A 21,300-nucleotide genomic window follows, 5' to 3' on the forward strand; every position below is an offset into this window, starting at 1 on the left:
GAGCTACCCAGGGTGAGGATGGCTTGGAGGTTGTGTTACAAAAGCTACATGTTATTTTGCACCCCCACATCACAGAGATGAAAAGTAGCATGAAAAATTCATCACACTCCAACTCAGTCTTCCCTGGCTATAGGCAGCCCGTTTCTCTGACTTGCTCTCAGATTTGCATTTCCATGTGGATTTTCCGTGCTTCTGCACTATGTCCCTTTCTTTTGTTTCTCTTTAGTTTTTTTTTTTTTTTTTTTTTTTAAGAGACAGGGTCTTGCTATGTTGCCCAGGCTGGAGTGCAGTGATGCAATCACAGCTCACAGCAGCTTTGAACTCCTGGGCTCAAGCAGTCCTCCTGCCTCAGCCTCCCCAGTATAGGTGTGCGCAGCCATGCCCAGCTAATTTTTATATTTTTAGTAGAGATGGGGACTTTCTATGTTGGCTAGGTGGGTTTCAAACACCTGGGCTCAAGTGATCCTCCTGCCACAGCCTCCCAAAGCACTGGGGTTACAGGCGTGAGGCACTGTGCCCGCCCACTGTGTCCTTTTTTATGCCCATTTGCCCTCTCTCGGCCAGAGACATGACCACAGGGGACTTTTTGGAATGGGAGGGACCTCCAGTTTCACCTCCTCATTGTATAAAAGGGGAGATGGGAGCCAGGGCCGGGAGTCACCACTGGTACCAGAAGCAGGGTGGGTCCCTACCTGGGGCTCTCTGCCTATGGCTGGCTGCCTGGAGGCAGAGGTGTTTTATTTGTAGCACCTCCTTTTCTTTACTGTTAGGAGATCTTGAGACTGACTGGCCATTGCCAAGGTCTGCACTATCCATGAGCTCTGAGGCACTCACATGGAGACGTGTGACATCTCCATTGGAGGGACACCTGGTCCCAGCTCAAGTCGGAAATAGCTTCTCAAGTGTCTTTTTCCCACTTTTTCTCCCATCTGTCTCATGACAAGCCCTTTGCCTCTTTGATCCTAAATGAACATAGAGTGAGATGATGCATAGGTGAACTGTGCAGTGTAGCTCTCAAACATGGTCATTTTTATTTTTTTTAAATTTTGCAACAGAGCCCCAGTTTGCCAAGGTTTAGAATGACCTCTTTGTTTTGCAGTGTTCCTTTCTCCCTGAAACTTCTCTGGTGGGTAGAGTGGCCAGGGATCGGCATCCACAGGCTGGGGATCGGCCCTGAGCGTCTGTGGGGCCTGGAGCGGTCGCTGCGGCTGTGGAGCTGTCACCTAGGTAACCGACATTCCGCCAGCGAAACAGTCTGTCCACAGCAGGAGGAAATAAAAAATGAAACTGCAGCGTCAATTTTTATGCACTACGGTTTTTTGAATGCTACTTGATTTTGGAAAAAAGGCTGTTTCACTTCTCCGTTGGATTTTGGCCTTTGTGCCCGTGTGTGACCCTCACATTTCCTGAACCCCATGTGTCTGTTTTTACAGTGTCTTTTAATGAAAGATACAATGTGGACACAGTTCAGTTTTTATTCCTGAATGACTCTGAGGAGGACTGCATTTCATATAAGTTTTTGTGAATAACTGGTAAGGCAGACATACCCTGTAACTTACTTGGTTAGGTTTGTGAGTGTTCATGTTTTTAAAATGTCCCTTCCTGTGGGGGTGTTTTTCCATTTGACGTGCTCTATTTCCTTAGTAACTGTTGCTCTGTTATGGGAGGGACTTAATGACATTTTTCAAGTGCAATATTGAATTAATTTATTTCCTGGTTAGTCCTGCCCATCTTCCCAGTATAAATAGAACCTCCGTGTGTGTGTGTGTGTGTGTGTGTGTGTGTGTGTGTGTGTGTGTGTAGAATGATGACCATGTGCTTGCTGCCTTGGGGAGGCTCTTGACTGTGACCTTGCATCCTGGGTAAGTTGCCTCTTCCTGTATTCCCCCCTCTCCTTCTCTCTTGATTTAAGCCATTTGGGTTTAGGGAGCTTCCTGGGCCTCAGGAGTAGCATGGGAAGCAGTGCCTTCAGGGCAAGAGGCCCAGGGTCAGTCCTGCTCTCCTGCTGCCAGTGTTGGGCACAGTTCTTGAGCCTCCATGGGGCAGCGCTTGCTCTCTCTCTGTAGCCTGAGGCATTTAAGTCAATGACCTCTGAAGGCCTTTGCTGGATAGGACTTTGTGGGAAGTGTAAGTGCAGCAGGCTCACCGCTTGTAATCATCATCTCGACTCTTCTAGTGGGGTGGTGGGAAAACTAGCCCGGAGGGTCCCAGCCAAGCAGGCTGAGGAGCAGCACCTCCACTTGGGAAATGCCCCTTGCCAGGCGCAGCTGGGGCTGGGTTAATTGTGTAGGTGTTTGCTGAGCCTTCTCTGTGCTGGGTATAGTACTCAGGGAAGCTTCACATAAGTGCCTTCCTTCACTCATGTGTTTGCTCAGGAAACACATATTTACTGGGCACCTGCTGGGTGCCAGGGGGAACTGGAGGATCTGCTGGCCAGTGCCTTTGCTCTCATGGCACTTGTGGGGGAGACGGGCAGGCATGGTGCAGTCAGGACACCTGTGTGGAGTCGCAACTGCAGATGTGTTGGGAAGCCGATCAGGTGCTGCGGGTTGCGTAGCAGGGTCTGGACTTAGACTGGGGGCCGTCAAAGAAGCATCTCCAGGGAGGGTTGTTTGGGCTGAGACTGGAAAGCTGAGTGGCAGCTCATGAACAGGAGGCTCACGAGAGCAGAAGACTGGAGGGACGGCCGGCGAGCAGCATTTGTTCAACTCCTCCAACTTTTACACTTCCACGTGTTTGCTCCACAGATGCCCAGCATGGCCGTGCTGATTGCTGGTTGGTTTCTAAACTAAAAGCACACGTCTTGTCCAGAACTGGGCCTGCAGGCTTCTGCTGACTGTGCTGGCCCTCGGAGTTTTCTCTGGGTCCTGATCACCCACCCTGCCCTGCCTGTTGGTCACCTGACATACTTACTGAGTGCTGCTGGGTTCTGGCCCCTTCTGGGTGGTCACAATCTTTCACTGAGCAGAACGAAGCTTGCACCTCTGCTGCGTATTCCTAGAAAGGGTAGCTAATCTTTGTGGCTAGCAGTGAGGAAGAAGACTTTTTACAGCATTTATAATTGCATTTTACCTGGAAAATTGCACTGGGGGAGACTCAGTGTATATAGGAATAGGCACGTTATCCATTGATGCAGTAACACAGCTGTGTTCGTCCTGCTTTTGTTGGGAACTGCACACATCACTGTCCTAAAAATCCTGGCCATGACCATGCTTAGACCTCATGGGAGCTATTACACAACTGTGTCCAACCTCTCTTTTAGAAGATGTAAAGTTAAGGATTGGTGGGGGTGATTAAGCCAGCATAAGAAAACTGGGAAGTTGGTCGTTTCTTGTATTTTGATCCACATTGGCCTCAGTCTTTCCCATAGCCTTTTGACATGTGGGATGTATGATAACTTCATTTTTCTATTAATTTTTTGACAAATAATAACTACATATATGTGGGGTACAATGTAATGTTTTGGTATATGTATGCATGGTAGAAATATTCAATTCAAACAAATTAATATATCCATCGCCTCACCAACTTATCATATTTTGTGGTAAGAATGTTAAAAATCTATTATTTTAGCAATTTTGAAATATGTGATACTTTTTTTATTAACTGTGGTCACCATGCAATGCAGTACGTCACTAAAACGTATTCCTCCGGTCCATCTGAAACTTTTGTATGTTTGATCAACATTTCCCTTTTCTTCATTGCTCTTCCCCCTGCCTCTGGTCATCTCCTTTCTACCGTCCTTCTGTGAGATTGACTCTTTCAGATTCCACCTATAAGTGAGATAATGTAGTATTTGTCTTTCAATTCCTGGCTTATTTCATTTGGCATAATGTCCTCCCGTTTCATCCATGTTGTTGCAAATGACAAGAGCTTTCTTCTTTTTAAAGGTTGTATAGTACTCCGTTGTGTATGCATACCATGTTGTCTTTATGTGTTCATCCACTGAAGGACACTTATTTTGCTTCCGTATCTTGGTTATTGTGAATAGTGCTGAAATGAACATGGGAGTGTAGATACATTTTTACATACCTATTTCAATTCCTTGGATATATACCCAGCAGTGGGATTGCTGGATCATATGGTGATTCTATTTTTAGTCTTTTGAGGAACCTCCATACTGTTTTCCGAAATGGCTGTGCCAATCTCCATTCTCACCAACAGCATGCATGGGTTCCCTTTTCTCCACATCCTTGCCAATATTGATAATGGCCATTCTAATGGGTGTGAGGTGATAGCTCATTGTGGTTTTAATTTGCATATTCCTGATGCTTAGAGATGTTGAGCGTTTTTTAATATATCTGTCAGCCATTTGTATATCTTCTTTTGAGAAACGTCTTTTCAGGTAATTGCCCATTTTAAAAATTGGGTTATTTGTTTTCTTGTTACTGAGTTGTTTGAGTTCCTTATATACTTTGGATATTAGGCCCTTATCAGAAGTATGGCTTGCAAATATTTTCTCCCAGTCTATCGGTTGTCTCTTCATTCTGTTCATTATTTCCTTATGATAACCTGATTTTTAAAAAGTGAGGTAGCATAACTTCTGCAATGAAACAAATAGACAAAAATCCCACAATAAAACAACAGCAAAAACCTCCCTGCAGTTTGGTTTTCTTTCTGAGTTTAGAGAATAAGAACAAATAAAGTCTAGCATATTTGCACACCAAAAGCATCATAGAAAAGGGCAGAGAAGAATCAAAGCTTTAGGGCAGGTGGGCTTTTGTTTTTATGTGGCAGGATAAATTCCATTTCCCAAAGTTCATGATGCTAGTGCAACTAGTTTTCTTCCAAAGTTCCTGTAGGACCTGCGTGTTGGCCATTTTTAGATGGAATGTTAGAATTCAGAGAAAAAATGTTTTCTCACATTTTCAAGCACTTCAAAGCCACCATTTACACAAATAATTTATTTTTTAATTAAAATGTTACGTGTTCTTTAAACTTGAGGACTCCTACTGGGCCATACCTTATTAACTGAGAATGTTACTATAGATACATGAAGGTAATAGAATTAGATGTCTTAGTATCATTAAAGTACTTCATTAATTTATAATGTACTCCTTATAATTAGTACGTATCAGTGATGTGTTACTTCACTACCTTCTGTTTATAGCAACGTGGTTAACAGAGGGCTCCTTTCTGTTCTGTGCTCTGTTCTCTTAAGTTCTTTTTCTTTAGTTCGATGATGAAAAAGAAGAATGAGATTACATTTTCTAAAAATTGGTTATAAATTGATTAGGACGAAGTGATAACATAAAAGAGGTTTCTTTTCCTAAATATTGGAGATTGATATTCAGGATTCTGTTTTAAAAGTCTGATCCTTTGGACTTCTGACATTCTTGTTAATATTGCTTTATGTTTAATGGAACATTAAAATATCTGAAAAACATTTTGTAAAATGCTTTTATTCTTATTCTATTTTTTTTTTTTTTGGAGAAGGAGTTTTGCTCTTGTTGCCCAGGCTGGAGTGCAATGGCGCGATCCTGGCTCACTGCAACCTCCGCCTCCCGGGTTCAAGTGATTCTCCTGCCTCAGCCTCCCGAGTAGCTGGGATTACAGGCATACACCACCACACCTGGCTAATTTTTTTGTATTTTTAGTAGAGACAGGGTTTCTCCATGTTGGTGAGGCTGATCTCGAACCCCTGACCTCAGGTGATCCTCCTGCCTCGGCCTCCCAAAGTGCTGGGATTACAGGCAAAATGCTTCTATTATTATGTAACATATGGAGCAGTTTATAGATTAAATTTGCTTTTCCTTCCTATTCTCACTAAAAAGTTAATGTGGGCATTTGTTTTCCTTTTAAGAATCCATTTTTAGGCCAGGCATGGTGGCTCATGCCTATAATCCTAGCACTTTGGGAGGCCAAGCCCTCTGTGAGGATTGCTTGAGGCCAGGAGTTTGAGGCCAGCCTGGGCGGCTTAGTGAGACCCTGTCATTCATAGTCAGTTAGATAGATAGATAGATAGATAGATAGATAGATAGATAGATAGATAGATAGATAAGATAAGATAGATAGAAAGAATCACTTTTAAAAACTGCTCCATGCAAGTCCTGCATTTTCTTCCTGGAGTGCTGACCAGTGGCCATGCACCGCAGACCCCGGTCTAAGGCCTTGGGAACCAGCTTGAGAAATGAGCTTCTTTCCAGGGTGTCTGTGAGGGCAGAATGGCCCAGGAGGGACATTTGAACCTTGGGAGGAGCATAGCTGTGGCCTTGGGAGCAGGTGGAGCTCCTCCCACCCTGGCAGCCCCTGTGGGAGCCCCCATGCCCACAATGGGGTCATGCAGGCAGCTCCGTGGCTTTTCCTTTCTGGCCTCTATAGGCCTGTTAATTGTAACGCTTCTGCTGGTCATCACGAAAGTGACCTCTTGCTTTTCAGTTTCAGAGGCGGAGCACAGAGAGCCGCGGCTGGGACCAGGAGCACCCGCGTACAGGTGCGACCCTGCAGGATGCTGGCAGCGGTGTGGCCAGGGGTGCCCGTGTTCTAAGGGCCTGAGGGCCAGCCCCTCCACCCGCGCCATGGCCTCCGCGCCCTGGCTGGACGGCTGACGGGAGCGGGGACCGCCGCCGCCCAGGTGCCACACCCAGGTACCGCCTCCCCGCGCGAGAGCCGGGCAGGTGGGCCGCGGATGCTCCCAGAGGCCAGCCCAGCAGAGCGATGGACTCGGACAGGCTAAGATGGAAGTGACCTGAGCCTCGCCCGGCGGCTTCCTCGACGGGACAGCGCAAGAGTTGGAGCACAGGCTTGTCCAGGGAGCAGTATGCCGGAAGCTGGTTTTCAGGCCACAAATGCTTTCACAGGTGAGCATGCTCCAGGTAATCCGAGGCTTTGCCTCCACTCCTGGGAGGCAATAAACTCCCAAACCACTGCATGCAGTGAACCTACCTTTGCGGTCAGGAGCTGAAGGCAATGCAGTCAAGGGCTCAGGCTGCTGTGGTGACTGATTTTGACAAAATAATGTGTTTTCCTTCGCTCTCTCAATAGCAGTTTGAAAAAGTGTTTGACACTTTTTGCTTCTGTTTTTATTGAATGATAGGATACACACAATATCCTGCAGTATTCGCAGCATCTTCCAAGTCTCTGTTCTCTGAGGAAATATGTCACTTGCTGAGCGAGGGTAGGGGAAGTGTGGTTTCTTTACAGAACCGGGAAGATTCTCCGAGGGAAAAGATTAATTGCCGATGTGTGCTTGGTGCCTTCCCATCTTTAATTTCTCACATTTATTTGTGTGCTCGGGGCAACTGGGCAGAACTCGTCTTGCAGTGAGCGGGGAGAAGTGGGACACCCCAGTGTGCGGTGATTTGGCCCTGGCTGGCTGTTTGCAGGGAACCACACAGTCTGGCTGGTGCCCAGAGCCCTCGCCCAAGACACAGGGGATTTTGAATTCGGATCCTGGCTCTTGTGTCTGATTCACGTAACATTCCAGGAAGCCACTTAATCCTCTGGGCCTCTGGCTCCTTGTAGACAGACTGGGCTCTATGGCATTGAGGAACTTCATGGAATCCAGGGAGAACGTGTTTACATAAAAGAGGTTTTGTGGAGGTTGCCTTTCATTTAAAAGAAAGATGGTAGGAATAGTCACAAGAAGTGACTCTATTCTCTGGTTCTGTGAGTCCCAGAAGTTTGCAGCTTTTCAGATTTTGTGGAGGGAGCAGGTCAGGCTGTTGGGATGCCTGGAGAGAGGGGCAGGGGCTCAGGCTTGATTGGCATGGGCCTCCTTGGATTAGATGTCAGCTCCTAGACAGCCTTGCACTCCTCCGCAGTCCCCGTGGCTCCGGTTTGAAGAGATGGAGCGCCACTGTGGTGCCTCTCCAAGGAAGAACGAGGGGACGGGTCTTCCCAACCTTGGCCACTTCTGTGTGTACCTGCAGGTGACCTCCTGAGGCAGCTTGCACCACATAGTCTGTGACATGGGGTCTCAGTGACAGTGCCTCCCCCGAGTTGTGGGAGGTGGGTCAAGGCCCGTGCTGGTGAGCTTGGCGGCTGTGTAGATGTCTCCCTCCAGATTGTGAGGGGCTGGTTACTCTCTGGCCCATGTGGATGAGCTCCACAGCTGTGTACACCTTCCTCCCAGGTTGTGGTGTGCAGGTCATGGCCCATGTGGATGAGCTCTGCAGCTGTGTAGACGAAGGGTTGGGGGAGCACGTGCAAAGCTAAGCTCTCTTGAACCATCTTCATACCTGCAGCCCAGCTGTCTAGAAACTCTGTCCTTCCTCATCCTTACTGCGTGTGCTTCAGCTGTTTCCGTCTCAGGAGCGGCTCCCTCATGGATACCCCTCCCCTCCCGATGGGGTTGGGCAGCTCCCTTGTGGATACCCCTCCCCTCCAGGCGGGGGTGGGCAGCTCCCTCGTGGATACTCCTCCTCTCCAGGTGGAGGTGGGCAACTGCCTCATGGATACTCCTCCCCTCCAGGTGGGGGTGGGCAGCAGAAGCAACTGAGAAGTGGCCGGGTGTGTGCTCAGCCTCCTTGTCCCTTCTCCCGACACCTCAGGAGGCAGCTGGGGAGGAGCAGCACCTAGGAGTTGACGTAAAGAAGCTCTTCAGAGTAGTTCTGGGAGGAAGAGGGAACAAGAAAAGAAAAGGAAGTGAGCATGGGACAAAAAGAGCCCGAGGAAAAGTGGCGCACTCTTTTAGGAAGCTGCCCTGTCCGTGGACCTGACTGCAGGGTGGAGGCCGCAGGGGGGCCCACAGAGGTCAGGGTTCTGGGGCCGTCTCCTCACCCTGCTGCACCTGATGCTGGTCCACGTGGCTCCCACTGAGACACCCACGCCATCCTCACACTCTGGGGTGCTGGGGATACCTCTGCCCCAAGGGAAAGGGAAAGGCCAAACTGAGGCTCTGTTTAGAATACTCAGCATCCCGTGGCTCTGCCTGCAGGATTCTTGCAGGTAGGACAGTACCTCTCACATATTAAGCTGAGGTATATGGCAGCTGTTACCCCTGGGGCCTGTGTCACCCCACCTTCCTCCCCACTTGCCCACAGCCACCCACTTGTGGCTCCTCCCCAGCTCACGTTTTTGTTTTATTTGTAATTTGTGAATAATAGTTTTCTATATTGGTAGGTTCCAGTGAGATGTTTTGATACATGTATGTGTTGTAGAGTGAACAGGTCAGGCTAATGGGCTCTGCTCATCACTGCACATTTTTTCATTTCTTTGTGCTGAGAATACTTTGGCTCCTCTCTTTCAGCTCACGTTTATGAGTTTCCCAAGAATCTGTTTCCTTACTTTGGCCTCTTCCCCGCAGTGTCAGCCTGGCTGAGGAACAGGTGTGCCGGCGACAGTGGTGAGGGGTTCGCCATAGCCACTGTTTTGGAGCCACATTGTGCCGGGAACCGTGCTCCTGCTGTGTGTCCTTTGCCAGGTGTCACAGCAACTCCGAGGCTGGTGCCGTCACGCTGGCCTTGCTCCCCGCGGGGCATACTCGGTGCAGGCAGGAACTGGCTGGTGCCAGTGGCCTCTCCAGATTATCTCACGCTGTGTGGCCTTGAGTACACACGGGGTTCCCTGGGGAGCTTCCCCACCAACTGGGTCTCACCCTCAGAGACTGAGATTTAATTGGTCTTGGCATCACCTAGACCTGCTAAATCAGGACTCTCATCCCCACAAGATCCCAGGTGCTCAGCTCACTTTAAAGTCTGGGAAGCACTGGGAGCTGGCACCCAGCAGAGAGAGGCCAGGATGCTCGAGGGGGTCATATCTCAAAACAAAAAAATCACCTGACTTGTACCATTCCTTCAGCAGGGGGGATCAAAATAATGGGTCTGCCTGTTCTCAGACCATCATGTGTTGAATAGTGTTCACACTGTTGGGTGCACCAGCACCTGCAGGGTGGCAGTTTTAGCTTCCCCATCTCTCTCTAGGAAGTAACCAGCAGTGAAATAAAGAGATGTGAGTGCCTAGCCTTCTCTGGAGCTGAGTCCCTGGAGACTTGGCTCATCATTTTTGTTCTTGGTCTCCCTTCCCATCTGTCTGCCCACATAGTTTGCAAGAGTCCCTGTGATGTAGGATGAAGGGGCTGACACGCTCTGCCTGCCCAGGCAACTGGGTAAAGGTGTATGTAGCTTTAGGAGGAGGTGCGCAGGAGTCCGGTGCCCAGCCCACTGCCTTAGTTGGGCTGCTGTTCTTAAAATTTTGGATTTTGCTGATTCTCTGGGCTAATGGAAAGGAGTCTTGCCTTAGATAAGGCATTGAGGCATCTTCCCTAGGCTTTAAATTTTGTTTTAGGGCCAGGCAAACATCACTGGGCAGTTAACCATACGTCCACTAAAAGAAATTTGTCACTTAATGTTCCAATTCTCTTGGAGGGTGGAGGCTCAGAATTCCTCTTTAAGAGGGTTTTGGGCAGCACTCTGGCTGTGGGGGAGGGCTGGGAGACCTGCCATGAAGCTGCGTTTGTTTGGAGCATGTAAAAGTACCATGAGGGTGGTGGGAGTTTGGAAGGCCCCTGTCCCCATGCCACGTTGGCAATCCTGTGTGATGGAGTTCACTCTGACCTCGTGCCTCCTGGGTGAGTGTGGGATACTCACATAGATGCATATTTAACTTCTTAATTATGATCTTAGGTGACTGCTTGCATACAGGAATTGATACGTTATTTTTAGTTTTCTCAGCATATACAATTTAGAAATGATTTTAGTCATTTAGATACTATTTTATATCAAAAATTAATTTTTTCCTTTTACAAGTAGCATCTGCTCATTGTAAGCAAACTTGGAAAGCGCAAGAGTCAAAAGAATAAAAATAATTTCCCACACGCATCTTTGCCATGTGACTCTTTCTTCGGGCAACATTTTAGTTTACATCCTTCCAGTTTTGTCTTTTGCAAATTTCTTCCTACAGAACTGTGTTCATAATAGTATTTAATATGGTAACCTGATCATTCCCTTTTAACATTACGTTACGAGCATTTTTCTTATAAATACAATTTTAAATTGCTGCATAATATTTTCATGTACATGTACTTGAGTTTTAAAATTGTGTTCCTGTTGTTGGATAGTCCACTTTTTGACAGTTTTCACCCTTATGAATAACGCTTTGATGAACACCTTTGTGCATAAAAGCTCTTCTGTATATTTGATTATTTCCTTAGGATAAACTCCCTGAGGCAAAATTATTGGGTCCAAAGATGTGAATTCTGTTAAAGCTTATAATTGAATTTCCAGAAGGATTGATTGATCCTAACTTTTGAGGCTGCGCTGAAACTGGTTTCCTTCCATTGCCAGTCGCCTGTTCACAGTGACTGTGCTCAGAATTGGTTGTGTCCGCCATGGTTCCGCTGTGCGTGGAGCGGCCCCCACCTGCCTCACGGCATTTGTGAAGCTCTTTGCAGCATGCGGCTCTAAAGGCTGCCTGAGTGCCATGTGTTGTGTGGAGCACCTTCATGTTACACTTGAGCACGTAAAAACACAGATGTCATAAACTTACTGTTTTTGTGCTTCCAGGCCCTCTTTCTGCCTGGCTGTCATTCATTGAGGCAATGATGTAGGTGAATGGACTTGGGAAAGATAAGACTCTGGCTGTCCTAAAAACAAACCCCCAGTTCCTCTGAGCAGAGAGAAGCAGGGACCCTTCCAGGCTGGGTCCGGCGGCCTCCGTCCCAGGTGCCATCATAGTGGTGGAGATTTCACCTGAGGTTTCTTGTGGTTTCGACTGACTTGGAATGCATCCTTTCTGGGTGTCACCGCACACATCCTAAAGAGGTTGCTGGCTTGAGATTCTGCCTCTTCCCGGCCCATGGTACCACCCTTGGATACTGCAGAGGTTTTGCACAATTAATTTTCTTAGGCTTTTTAAATTATTTTAATGTTAGAGAAAAAAACATTTCACCTCAAATAACTAGGTAAGTGAACCAAATTCCTATAGAATTTATAGCGAATCTTTTTGGTGAAAGGAGAATGAGATCTAATTGTTAAATAAATTAAGGTTATTTCGCTCATAAAGGAAGAGGAGGGTAGTTAGTAGTCTTCGTCTGTCTGAAAGTGCTATTTTGTGGATGTTGGTGACCAGGTTTTCTTAGCCACTAATGAGACTGAAAAAGAATCACTTAAATGGAATAGTTGGAGCTGTTTCCCCCGTGGGCTCTGAGTGAAGGATGTAGGCTTGCTGGGGGTGTGACTGGGCTGCTGTGTTCAGGAGCATCTCCCGACATGCCCTTCCCACCCCACAGACCTTCCGTGCGTTCCTCATCCCTCTCCTCTGCAAGGTTGCACCTATGGCTGACCCATGGATGCCCTCAGCCCCCGCCTTCCAGAGCTGCCCGGAGAATGCTTGCTTTAGGACATATTGAGAGCTGTTCCTCCATAAAAGGAGTGGAGGTGAATTAATGGCCAAAGCTTGGAAGAAGAAACTTAAACCAGTTTCTTTACTACAGAACTTTTCAGTCTTTAATATGGGGCTGTGCAGTATGAAGGTCCCAGGTGGGCAGGCAGCGGGCAGTGTTTTCCAAATGACGAGACCTGAAAGGCATTTTAGAGAGAACAGCAGGCAGGGACAGCTTCTCATAGCACGCACTCTGGAGAAGCCACAAGTGTTCTGGGGGTCGCCTCCTGCCATCTGCAGCTTCCGTGTGCCTGTCCCACCTGTGCCAATGCGGTGGTCCCCGGCGGGCTGCTTCTGTTGAGCAAATATTGACGGAGCTCTTGCCAGGTGTATGTCAAGTGCTGCAGAGAAACAGTGTCATGAGACTGTCTCCCTGCCTCCGTTCTCTCCTCTCTCTAGTTCTGCCAATGCTCTTTAGAGTGAGATTTTAATGATAAGTTTCCCTTGCCCCAAAACTTTCCAGGGCTGTTTCTTGCTTCATAACAAGAGTCCAGACACCTCATCCTGGAGTTTGAGGCCCCCAGAGTTGCCTTCCTTCATTCTTGTGCTGTGACCAAAGTTCTGGACACAGTGACTGTGAGCCCACCCCTCAATCGTTTGTGCAGTTTTTAATGGCGATGCCATTGCATCGCCATTTCTCATCTCCTGCAGAGTCTCTCCTTCCACCACCTTCCTCTCCATCTTCAGGATCTGTCTTAGGTCCATGTAATCTTTTGTGATGTGTACAGGAGAAGCCTAGACAATCTTCCTACTTGCGATTTAGTAGGTGTAGAAATGATTGATAATGGCTTTTTGTAAAAATATCAAATGCTTTTTCTCCAGAGAAGTTAAGTTTGCTGAGAGAGCCATTTGCACATACTGTGGTATGTGTACTTGGTTTTTCCTTCATGCCGTTAGTCTCGAATCTAGTCCTCAGTTATAAACCTAACCTTAATTAATAACGTTTCTGTGTGTGAATAACATATAATTTGTTGTTACTCCCATAAGCACCAAACTCTTCTCCATTTTCTTCCCTCTAAACCATTCTATACGTTTTCAAGATAATCAAATGTGATTATCTTCTTTTTTTAGAGGCATTGTGGTAGTCTCATGTCTGAGATGTGTACTTACCCATTTTAAATAAGAATGAGAAATAATTTCAGTATTGCCTGAAATTATATTTATTTTAAGGTTACTTGAGTGTGTACAACACATAGTTATAAATATCTTTTTGTAGCTCTTAAATAGCTAAAATAGCCAAAGAAATTAAATATAAAAATTATGAAGTCAGAAACATTCCAATTAATATTTAATCTGACAGATGAGTTTGTTTGCTGAAATCTTTCATTTTCCAGCTCTTTTTATTTATGATCAGAGCATCCTGCAGGGAGACTTCATGATGGCGACTGCTCGTTGCTGGATGTTAGGGCTGATACCACAACCAAGACCAGTTTGAATGCTGGCTCTACTGTCAGTATGAGCATTGTTTAAGATGAATCTCCTGCCACTGAGTATCCAGGATCAAAGCAACCTACATGTCTCATTAGGTTCTTTGGAAAATGGGGGCTTTTGTCCATTGTACATCTGAAACTTGGATGTTGTAGTTATCCCTGAAATGGAGCCACTTAGCTCTGGAGAAATCAAATATGTGCAGAAAGCAGGTGACTGCTTCCATACGTGGCCTCTTGTACTTTCTTGGGTCCTAGCCTCTTCCTCTGTTAGTGTATGGATGTCTCTAGAGTCCTTAATACTGGATTCTCCTGTGCTCTCTGTTAGTGGATGAGCTCAGAGGCTGGGGAAGGCGTTGCTTCCAGCAGGAGCAGCCAGCCCCGGTCACGCCCCGGTTCCTGCTCTGTGACCTCTCTGAAGTGCACTCTTTACCACACTGAGGTAGAGATAATGGCCAGTGAGTAGATTCTGTATAAGAATTAAGTGAAATAACATTTGTAAAGTACCAAAACACAGAGTCTGGCTTATAGTGGTGTTCGATAAATGTTCTTCCCCGTCTTCTTTCATAGTCTTCTTGAAGTTGACTATACAGAAAGGCCTCATAAAAATCAGGGGTTCATTTAACAAATATTTAATAGTTGTCATGCCATACTTCTGTCCCAAGAGTGTACAGTCTGAGTGTCATCACGATCTGCACAGTTAGCTGCCATAGCTCTGATGACATCACATGCAGGTGTGGAGGTGGGGGCTGGCGTGGTGGTGGGGGCTGGCAGGGTGGGAGCTGTTGTGGGGGTGGGAGCTGTTGTGGGGGTGGGAGCTGTTGGGGGTTGGAGCTGTTGTCGGGGCGGGAGCTGTTGTGGGGGCGGGAGCTGGTGTGGAGTGGGAGCTGGCATGGGGGCGGGAGCTGGCGTAGGGGCGGGAGTTGGTATGGTGTGGGGAGCTGGCATGGGGGCGAGGGCTGGCGTGGGGGCGGGGATGTGGGCTGCAGAGGTTGAGGATTTTAGCTTAGCCCCCAGGGCCCTCTGCTTGTAGGAATCTCCAGCACAAGGCTTCCCCTCTGGTTCCTTATATCCTGTTTGATAGGGCTTTTAGCTGAACTTGAGCCCTGCCACCTGCCTGTGCTGGGCTGATAATCGCCTCTCCTCCAGAGTCTCATGGAGTTGCCACAGGCCAAGGGTCTTCAAACTTGGCTCGAAGTCAAGTCCCGGGTCTCTGTTTTTTCAGGGTACTATATTTAAATGGGGGAACCCAGAAATGGGATGCAAAAATAAACAAGTTTAACGTCTGGGTGGTGATTTATGGTTCCATTAAAATTTTTTAACCAATAATAGTCCATATGGGAGTATGGACTCTTTTTCCTCTCAATTAATGTTGGCATTTGTAGAATACTCCAGGGTAGTGTGAGAAAGACATCTCCTGGTTCAAGGTTTCCTAGGGGCAATAAAAGAATACAAAAAAATAACATGGTGCCCTAGCTGGGCATCTAATTCTGTGCTCTGTTAGCACAATCAGCCTTGCTGTCCTTTGTGGATGCTCAAGTCCCTGATATAAAATAATGGTGCATGTACTTATAACACACAGACATCCACTCATAGACTTTACATCATCTCTAGATTACTTATGATACCACATACAATGTAAATGTTGTGTAAATAGTTGTTATACTATATTTTAAAAATTTGTTTTTTTTTTTATTTTTCAGACAGGATCTTACTGTGTCACCCAGGCTGGAGTGCAGTGGTGCCATCATAGCTCACTGCAGTCTCAACCTCCTGGGCTCAAGTGATCCTCCCGCCTTGGCCTCTTGAGTAGCTTGGACTACAGGCACATGCCACCACATCTGGCTAATTGTTTATTTTTTGTAGAGATGAGGTTTTGCCATGTTGCCTAGGTTGGTCTCAAACTCCTGGGCTCAAGCAATCGTCCTGCCTTGGCCTTCCAAAGTGCTAGGATTACAGGTGTGAGCCACTGTGCCTGGCCTATTTTTTATTGTTTTATCATTATTTGTATTTTTTTCTCAATATTTTCAGTCTGCAGTTAGTTGAATCCGCAAATGTAGAAACTGTGGATACAGAGGGCTGACGGTACAGCTGTAGAGATTGTACAGAAGAAAATACATCAATAAATGTTTCTAGGTGCCGTATTGTATTTTAAAGAATTCCTTTAAAGAAGCCATATTCCAGTTGCCAAGTAGACAACAGGCCTCCAGACTCCCTAAGGAGATGGGGATGTGCCCATTTCACACGGGGGTTCTGTCCTAGGCTTGCTGGGTCTGCCACCCTGAGGGAGAGATCAGCCACAACTGCTGTTGGGTTTGCCTGACTTTTTTTTGTTGTTGTTGTTGTTTTTAGACGGAGTCTCTCTATGTCACTCTGTCGCCCAGGCTGGAGAGCAGTGGTGCGATCTTGGCTCACTGCAAGCTCCGCCTGCCGGGTTCACGCCATTCTCTTGCCTCACCCTCCCAAATAGCTGGGACTACAGGCGCCGGCCACCACCCCTGCCTAATTTTTTGTATTTTTAATAGAGACAGAGTTTCACCGTGTTAGCCAGGATGGTCTCAATCTCCTGACCTTGTGATCCACCCACCTCGGCCTCCTAAACTGACTTTTGTTTTTAATTTTTAAAAACTTTAATGCCCTTTTGCAGCAATAGGGTCTTACTGTGTTTTCCAGGCTGGTCTTGTATTCCTGACCTCAAGTGATCCTCCTGCCGTGGCCTCCCAAAGCACTGGGATTACAGGCATGAGCCACTGTTCCCTGCTGCGTTTGCCTGACTTCTTAGGAAAATCATCCTGAGATCAGTGTTTCTGAATCCTACCACCTGTCTCTTGTTATCTTGTCTGTAGGGCCCTAGAGTAGCAGGACCTATGTCCTTGGCACTCACTGAAAAAGCCATGCGACCCAGCAGGCCCTGCCCCAGGATGACAAAGCACGGTGCAACCACGGCGCAGCACTCCTCGTACTGGGAGTTGGGGAGAAGACCAGGCTGGTCTATCGTCTACACTCATTTTTTTCTTTTGTGATAAAATTGCAGAAAATTCAGGGTGTTTTCCCTGCCCTTTTGGAAGGATGCTATCTTGATCTCAGCACACGCTGTTTCACAGAGCTGACATAAGGAGTGAAGATTAATTGTCTGCCACGGCAGGTGCTTTCACATATGTGGCCGTGTTTGCTCCCTGAGACAGCCCCAGGAGGTGTGGGCGTGATCCGAGTTTGTGGCTCGGGATCTGCACAGGCCCGAGAGACCCTCCTCGAGGATGCACTGGCCAGTGGGGGCCACCGTGTCAGGGTTGAAAGTGGGGCTGTCTCAGATCCTCCCACTGTGGCGTTTCCTTCAGAACCGAGTCGGGGCAGGAGGGGACGGAGGGAGAGAGGCAGGAGGCTGAAGTGCCAAACCGAACGCAAATACTAAGCATTTGATAGGGTTGTCTGTGTTCTAAGTTGGAAAACGCAAACTTTTCCATGTCTACCTTAGATAACCTCACTGGCGTTTGTCATTCTGCTTTTGGAATGCTTAGGCATGAAAACAGCACAGCGTCACGGTGGTGATGCTTGCATAGCAGTGTGAGTGTGCAAACCTGAAAATGGGAAAAAATGGGGCATTTTATGTTACGTACATTTTACCACAATGAACATAAACAGTTTTGAAAAAAAGAAAATTGCTTCAATGCCATTGAGCTTATCAGAAGAGCTCAGATTTGAGTGTGGGTCTTGATGGGAAGTAGGAGAGCAGAAAGATGGGTGGGAAAGTGGGAATGACTGTGGGTGGGTAACGAGGGTCTCAGTTTTGGTTTAAGGACAGGTTTCAAAGGAGATGGGCAGCCCCTCCCACTAACAGCTTGATGTGTAGTGAACAATGCTCTGTTGATGTGGGTTTGGTGCTCACAGGGAGGATAGGCAGTATGCTGGTGGGCTGCTGGTGTCCTCACAGCCTCTGACCACCAGCCTGGACATGGGGATCCCTCTCTGCAGAACCAGGCCCTGCCAGTGACCAGCCCACCCTCCCCGGGGGCACTATAGCAACCATCTGTTGTTGCCTGAGACTCACTTCCCTACGGGGCATTGGTCCCAGTATTGCATCCACTCTCATGGAGTATGCTCGTGTGCAGAGATGGAGCCACCCAGCTCTTCATCTTTGTAACGATGTTTGGGGCTGGGAGCAGTGGCTCACACCTATAATCCCAGCACTTTGGGCGGCCGAAGTAGGAGGACTGCTTGAGCCCAGGAGTTCCAGTCCAGTCTGGGCAACATAGCAAGATGCCACCAGATGTGGTGGTGTGTGCCTATAGTCCTAGCTACTCAGGAGGCTGAGGCACAAGGATTGCTTGAGCCTTGGAATTTGAGGCTGCAGTGAGCTGTGATCACACCATTGCACTCTAGCCTGGGTGACAGAGTGAGACCTTGTCTCAAAAAAAAAAAAAGAAAAAAAGAAAAAAAAAGACGCTGTATGTGTTTTGCCCTGGAGAGAGGGGACAGTGATGTGTTTATACACATCTGCATGTTCCTGGGCTCAAATCCTGGCTGTACCACACCACCCTGTGTGGCATATGGTGAGCAACCTAACCTCTCTGTGCCTCAACTTCCTTATCTATAATGTGAAAATGACAATAACAATAGGTACTTTAGAGGTTTGTTGGGGAAAATACATCCATTTATGCAGATAAAGCACCTGCAACCAAGCCAGACACATGTGTAAACCTGCAATAAATAGTTATTGTTATTTCAGGCACACTGCTGCTACTCATACATGACTTTATGGCAACAGGCAGTTGTTAGCCATCAACTCACTTTATTGACCAAACTTGGCCCCCAAATATTTGCAAACTCTGAGACCCCAGCTTGCTATCTGCAGAGCCACATGGGTCTCCCATTTGCCAGTGGCATCTGAGGACATCCTTAGAAGAACAGCTCCTAAGGGTTTCCAGGGATGGCAGCATATCAGAATTCCTGCTGTAAACTCACGTGAACATATGCTCTTCTATTAATAGTTCATTTTTAAACAACAACAAAACAAGCCTCAGATTCTTGTAGATGCCTTGGTAAGTTGCTCTTATGTCCCTGCATGATGAATTGTTCTGAATGTATTCAGTGAAGATTGATTTCCCCACAGTGAGACTCTCATTTAGATGCAATTATTTTGCTGCATTTTATAACAAAGTGGAAATAGAATTTAAACAAACATGTCGCTGAGCAGTTTAGACTCCATACTTTGTCGTTACTCTTCCCTGTTGTTTGATGCAAATGTTTCTGGGCCTGGAGAGCCAGTCGGCGTTAGCGCTTATTGACTTTCATTGAATTTTACGCTGGGCATTGGGCTAGGTGCTTGGAAATGACAAAACAGGGAAATATTTTGTTGAATAAAATGCTACATAATTTGCTTGGATGGCAGGCTTCTTTGGGGCAGCTCGTCCATGTCACATATACTTGCACAGTTAGGTTATTCTTTAGCGTGGGGGTGAAAGAGAGGGAATCATGCAAGGTGCGACGATTTCATTTCTGCATATAAAAATGTGCCACGGGGTCTTTGATCCACCTCCTTGTGTCCTTTTTAAGATCCTGGAGGCCTGAAGGGATTTCTTTTTCTGGCAGAATTTGGGCTTGGGTCAGAGTCCAGGGGTGAGCGTAGGTCCACCCGTCATGGCACTGGGACTGGGCTGCTGGATGTGGGGCCCAGACCTGTGGGCTCCAGATGGACCCTTCTGTTTGTGCAGTCCGTGCACACGTGAGCAGCCCTGACTCTTAGAAACATGGTGATGGGGAGGAGATGGTGAAAAGAGTATTTATGATTGGAGCTCAGGGCTGGAGAGGAACCGGGGCAGTGACAAGCCCAGCTATGTTCACAGGCGTATCTGTCATATTGCGAGTGAGCCCATGAGAGGGAGCAAAGCCTTCTTCTTTCACACATTCTTTTGAAACACTCTGAGGCAGAAGAAGCCTTGCTGTTGGCGTAGGGATGATGGAGGAAAGGACGTGGTTCACTTACAGGCCATGAATGAGCCGCGGAGGCCCACTCCTAGATTATTGACTTCACACGTGTTCCTGGAGCACTTGCTGTATACCAGGCACTGTAATAGGCACTGGGGACACAGGGCTGAGTAAGGTGGAGACAGACCCCATGTTCATGGAATTCACACTTGTTTGGGGAGACAGTATAGAGTAAACAATGTATCCTGCCATTTCAGACAGCATTCAGGTCCCGTAGAAAATCAAGTACGGGAAGGAGGTAGGCAAGGGATGGGGAATGGCCGTTACTGATAGGAGGGCAAAGTGAGGCCTCGCTAAGGACAAGGGAGGGCAAGGGCACATAGAGAGTAGGGAGAGTGGGCTCAGGAAAGAGCAGCCAGGGCAGTGGACTTGGGCTGGAACAGAGTTGGTGTTTGGGGAACAGTGTGTCAGCTGTGCAGAGGCCACACGCCCAGGAGCAGACAGGCAGGTGGGCAGTCACTGTAATTTCATTCATTTCCAAATTAACGGAGAAGCTGGGTAAGACTGTCAATTTTGGCTAGGAATGTTTGCTATATATTTAATACATTTATATTGTCTTTTTCTGAATCATCGCTTTAAAAAAAAAAAAACATCCCTTTCTCCAACACTGAGTTTCACCACAGTAGAAGGGCTTTATATTTAGGGTCACTGCACTTTATGTATTTCCTGGCTCCTTGTAAGTGCATTGCTCAGATGTGTTGGTGCGAGCATCAGAGGAGCAGGCGGGGGGCTGCGTGGACTCTCCTGTGTGTCCCCGAGGCCCCGGGAAGGAAGTTGCCGCCCCGGGAAGGAAGTTGCCCACCCGGGAAGGACTTCAGGAGAGTCTGGTGCAGGAAGCAAATGACGATGTTTTGCTCGGTCTTTGTCCCCCAGATGCAGACTGCAGTCATTTAGGGCCAGACACGTGGAGAATGGGGTCTGCTCCCAGCCTCGGTTCACTTCTAAGCTGGACCTGCCTTGAGGACTCTGAGGCTTTTTCCTTCTGTGTGGTTTCAGCCCCCCTCTGGCAGGTGACCAGCACCACCAGGCCCTGCTGGAAGTTATCCTCACACTTCCCTGAGGTTTGTGGACTGACTTCACAGTTTCCAAGGGTGGTTCCTCCTTATCTGGGACGATGGCAGGATGAAACAGCACAGAGAATCAGGGGTGGCACTTTGCCAAATCGCTCTTTCATCTGCCATACTTTGTCTCTTCTCACCTAAAATGAGAACATCTGATGCACTTTTCATGATATTTCAGCATTAAATACCGTCTTTTAAAAAGATAGGAACCAACAACGTGCTTTTCTCTTCTTTTCCAACAGAGCCTTTAGGCTGTGGGCCCCTTTCCTTTTTGTTCGTGCCCCTGGGTGAGTCCTGGTTTCTGTGCAGGTGTCAGCGCAGCCCCTTGCCCTTTCTTCACAACCACAGCTGCTACTTGGTTATAGGACCCTGCTACCCTGACCCGAACTCACACTTCTCTTAGAAACATCCCATTTTCAGAAACTCACTTCTAGCGTCAATAGTTCCCCAGTAGCTAAATCTTGAATTACAGGATTGTTGTCTCCAATAACTTGAACAATTTTTAT

The 21,300-nt window shown here is 47.4% G+C and overlaps 1 protein-coding gene across 4 annotated transcripts in view; it reads left to right on the forward strand.

Moving 5' to 3' along the window:
* The window catches only part of LDLRAD4 (low density lipoprotein receptor class A domain containing 4), a 444,661-nt gene that overhangs the window by 170,397 nt on the left and 252,964 nt on the right, over nucleotides 1–21,300 (forward strand). For 3 of the 4 annotated variants that reach the window (XM_030810809.1, XM_030810810.1, XM_030810811.1), the window contains exon 3: nucleotides 6,379–6,800. The exons of the other annotated variant lie outside the window; for it this stretch is intronic. In XM_030810809.1, coding sequence (XP_030666669.1) covers nucleotides 6,761–6,800 — 40 coding nt within the window. In that variant the 5' untranslated portion in view covers nucleotides 6,379–6,760. The remainder of the gene's footprint in view (nucleotides 1–6,378; nucleotides 6,801–21,300) is intronic. 4 annotated transcript variants of the gene reach the window in all.

The sequence above is a fragment of the Nomascus leucogenys genome, chromosome 4, assembly GCF_006542625.1.
Source record: "Nomascus leucogenys isolate Asia chromosome 4, Asia_NLE_v1, whole genome shotgun sequence".
Classification (NCBI taxonomy): Eukaryota; Metazoa; Chordata; class Mammalia; order Primates; family Hylobatidae; genus Nomascus; species Nomascus leucogenys.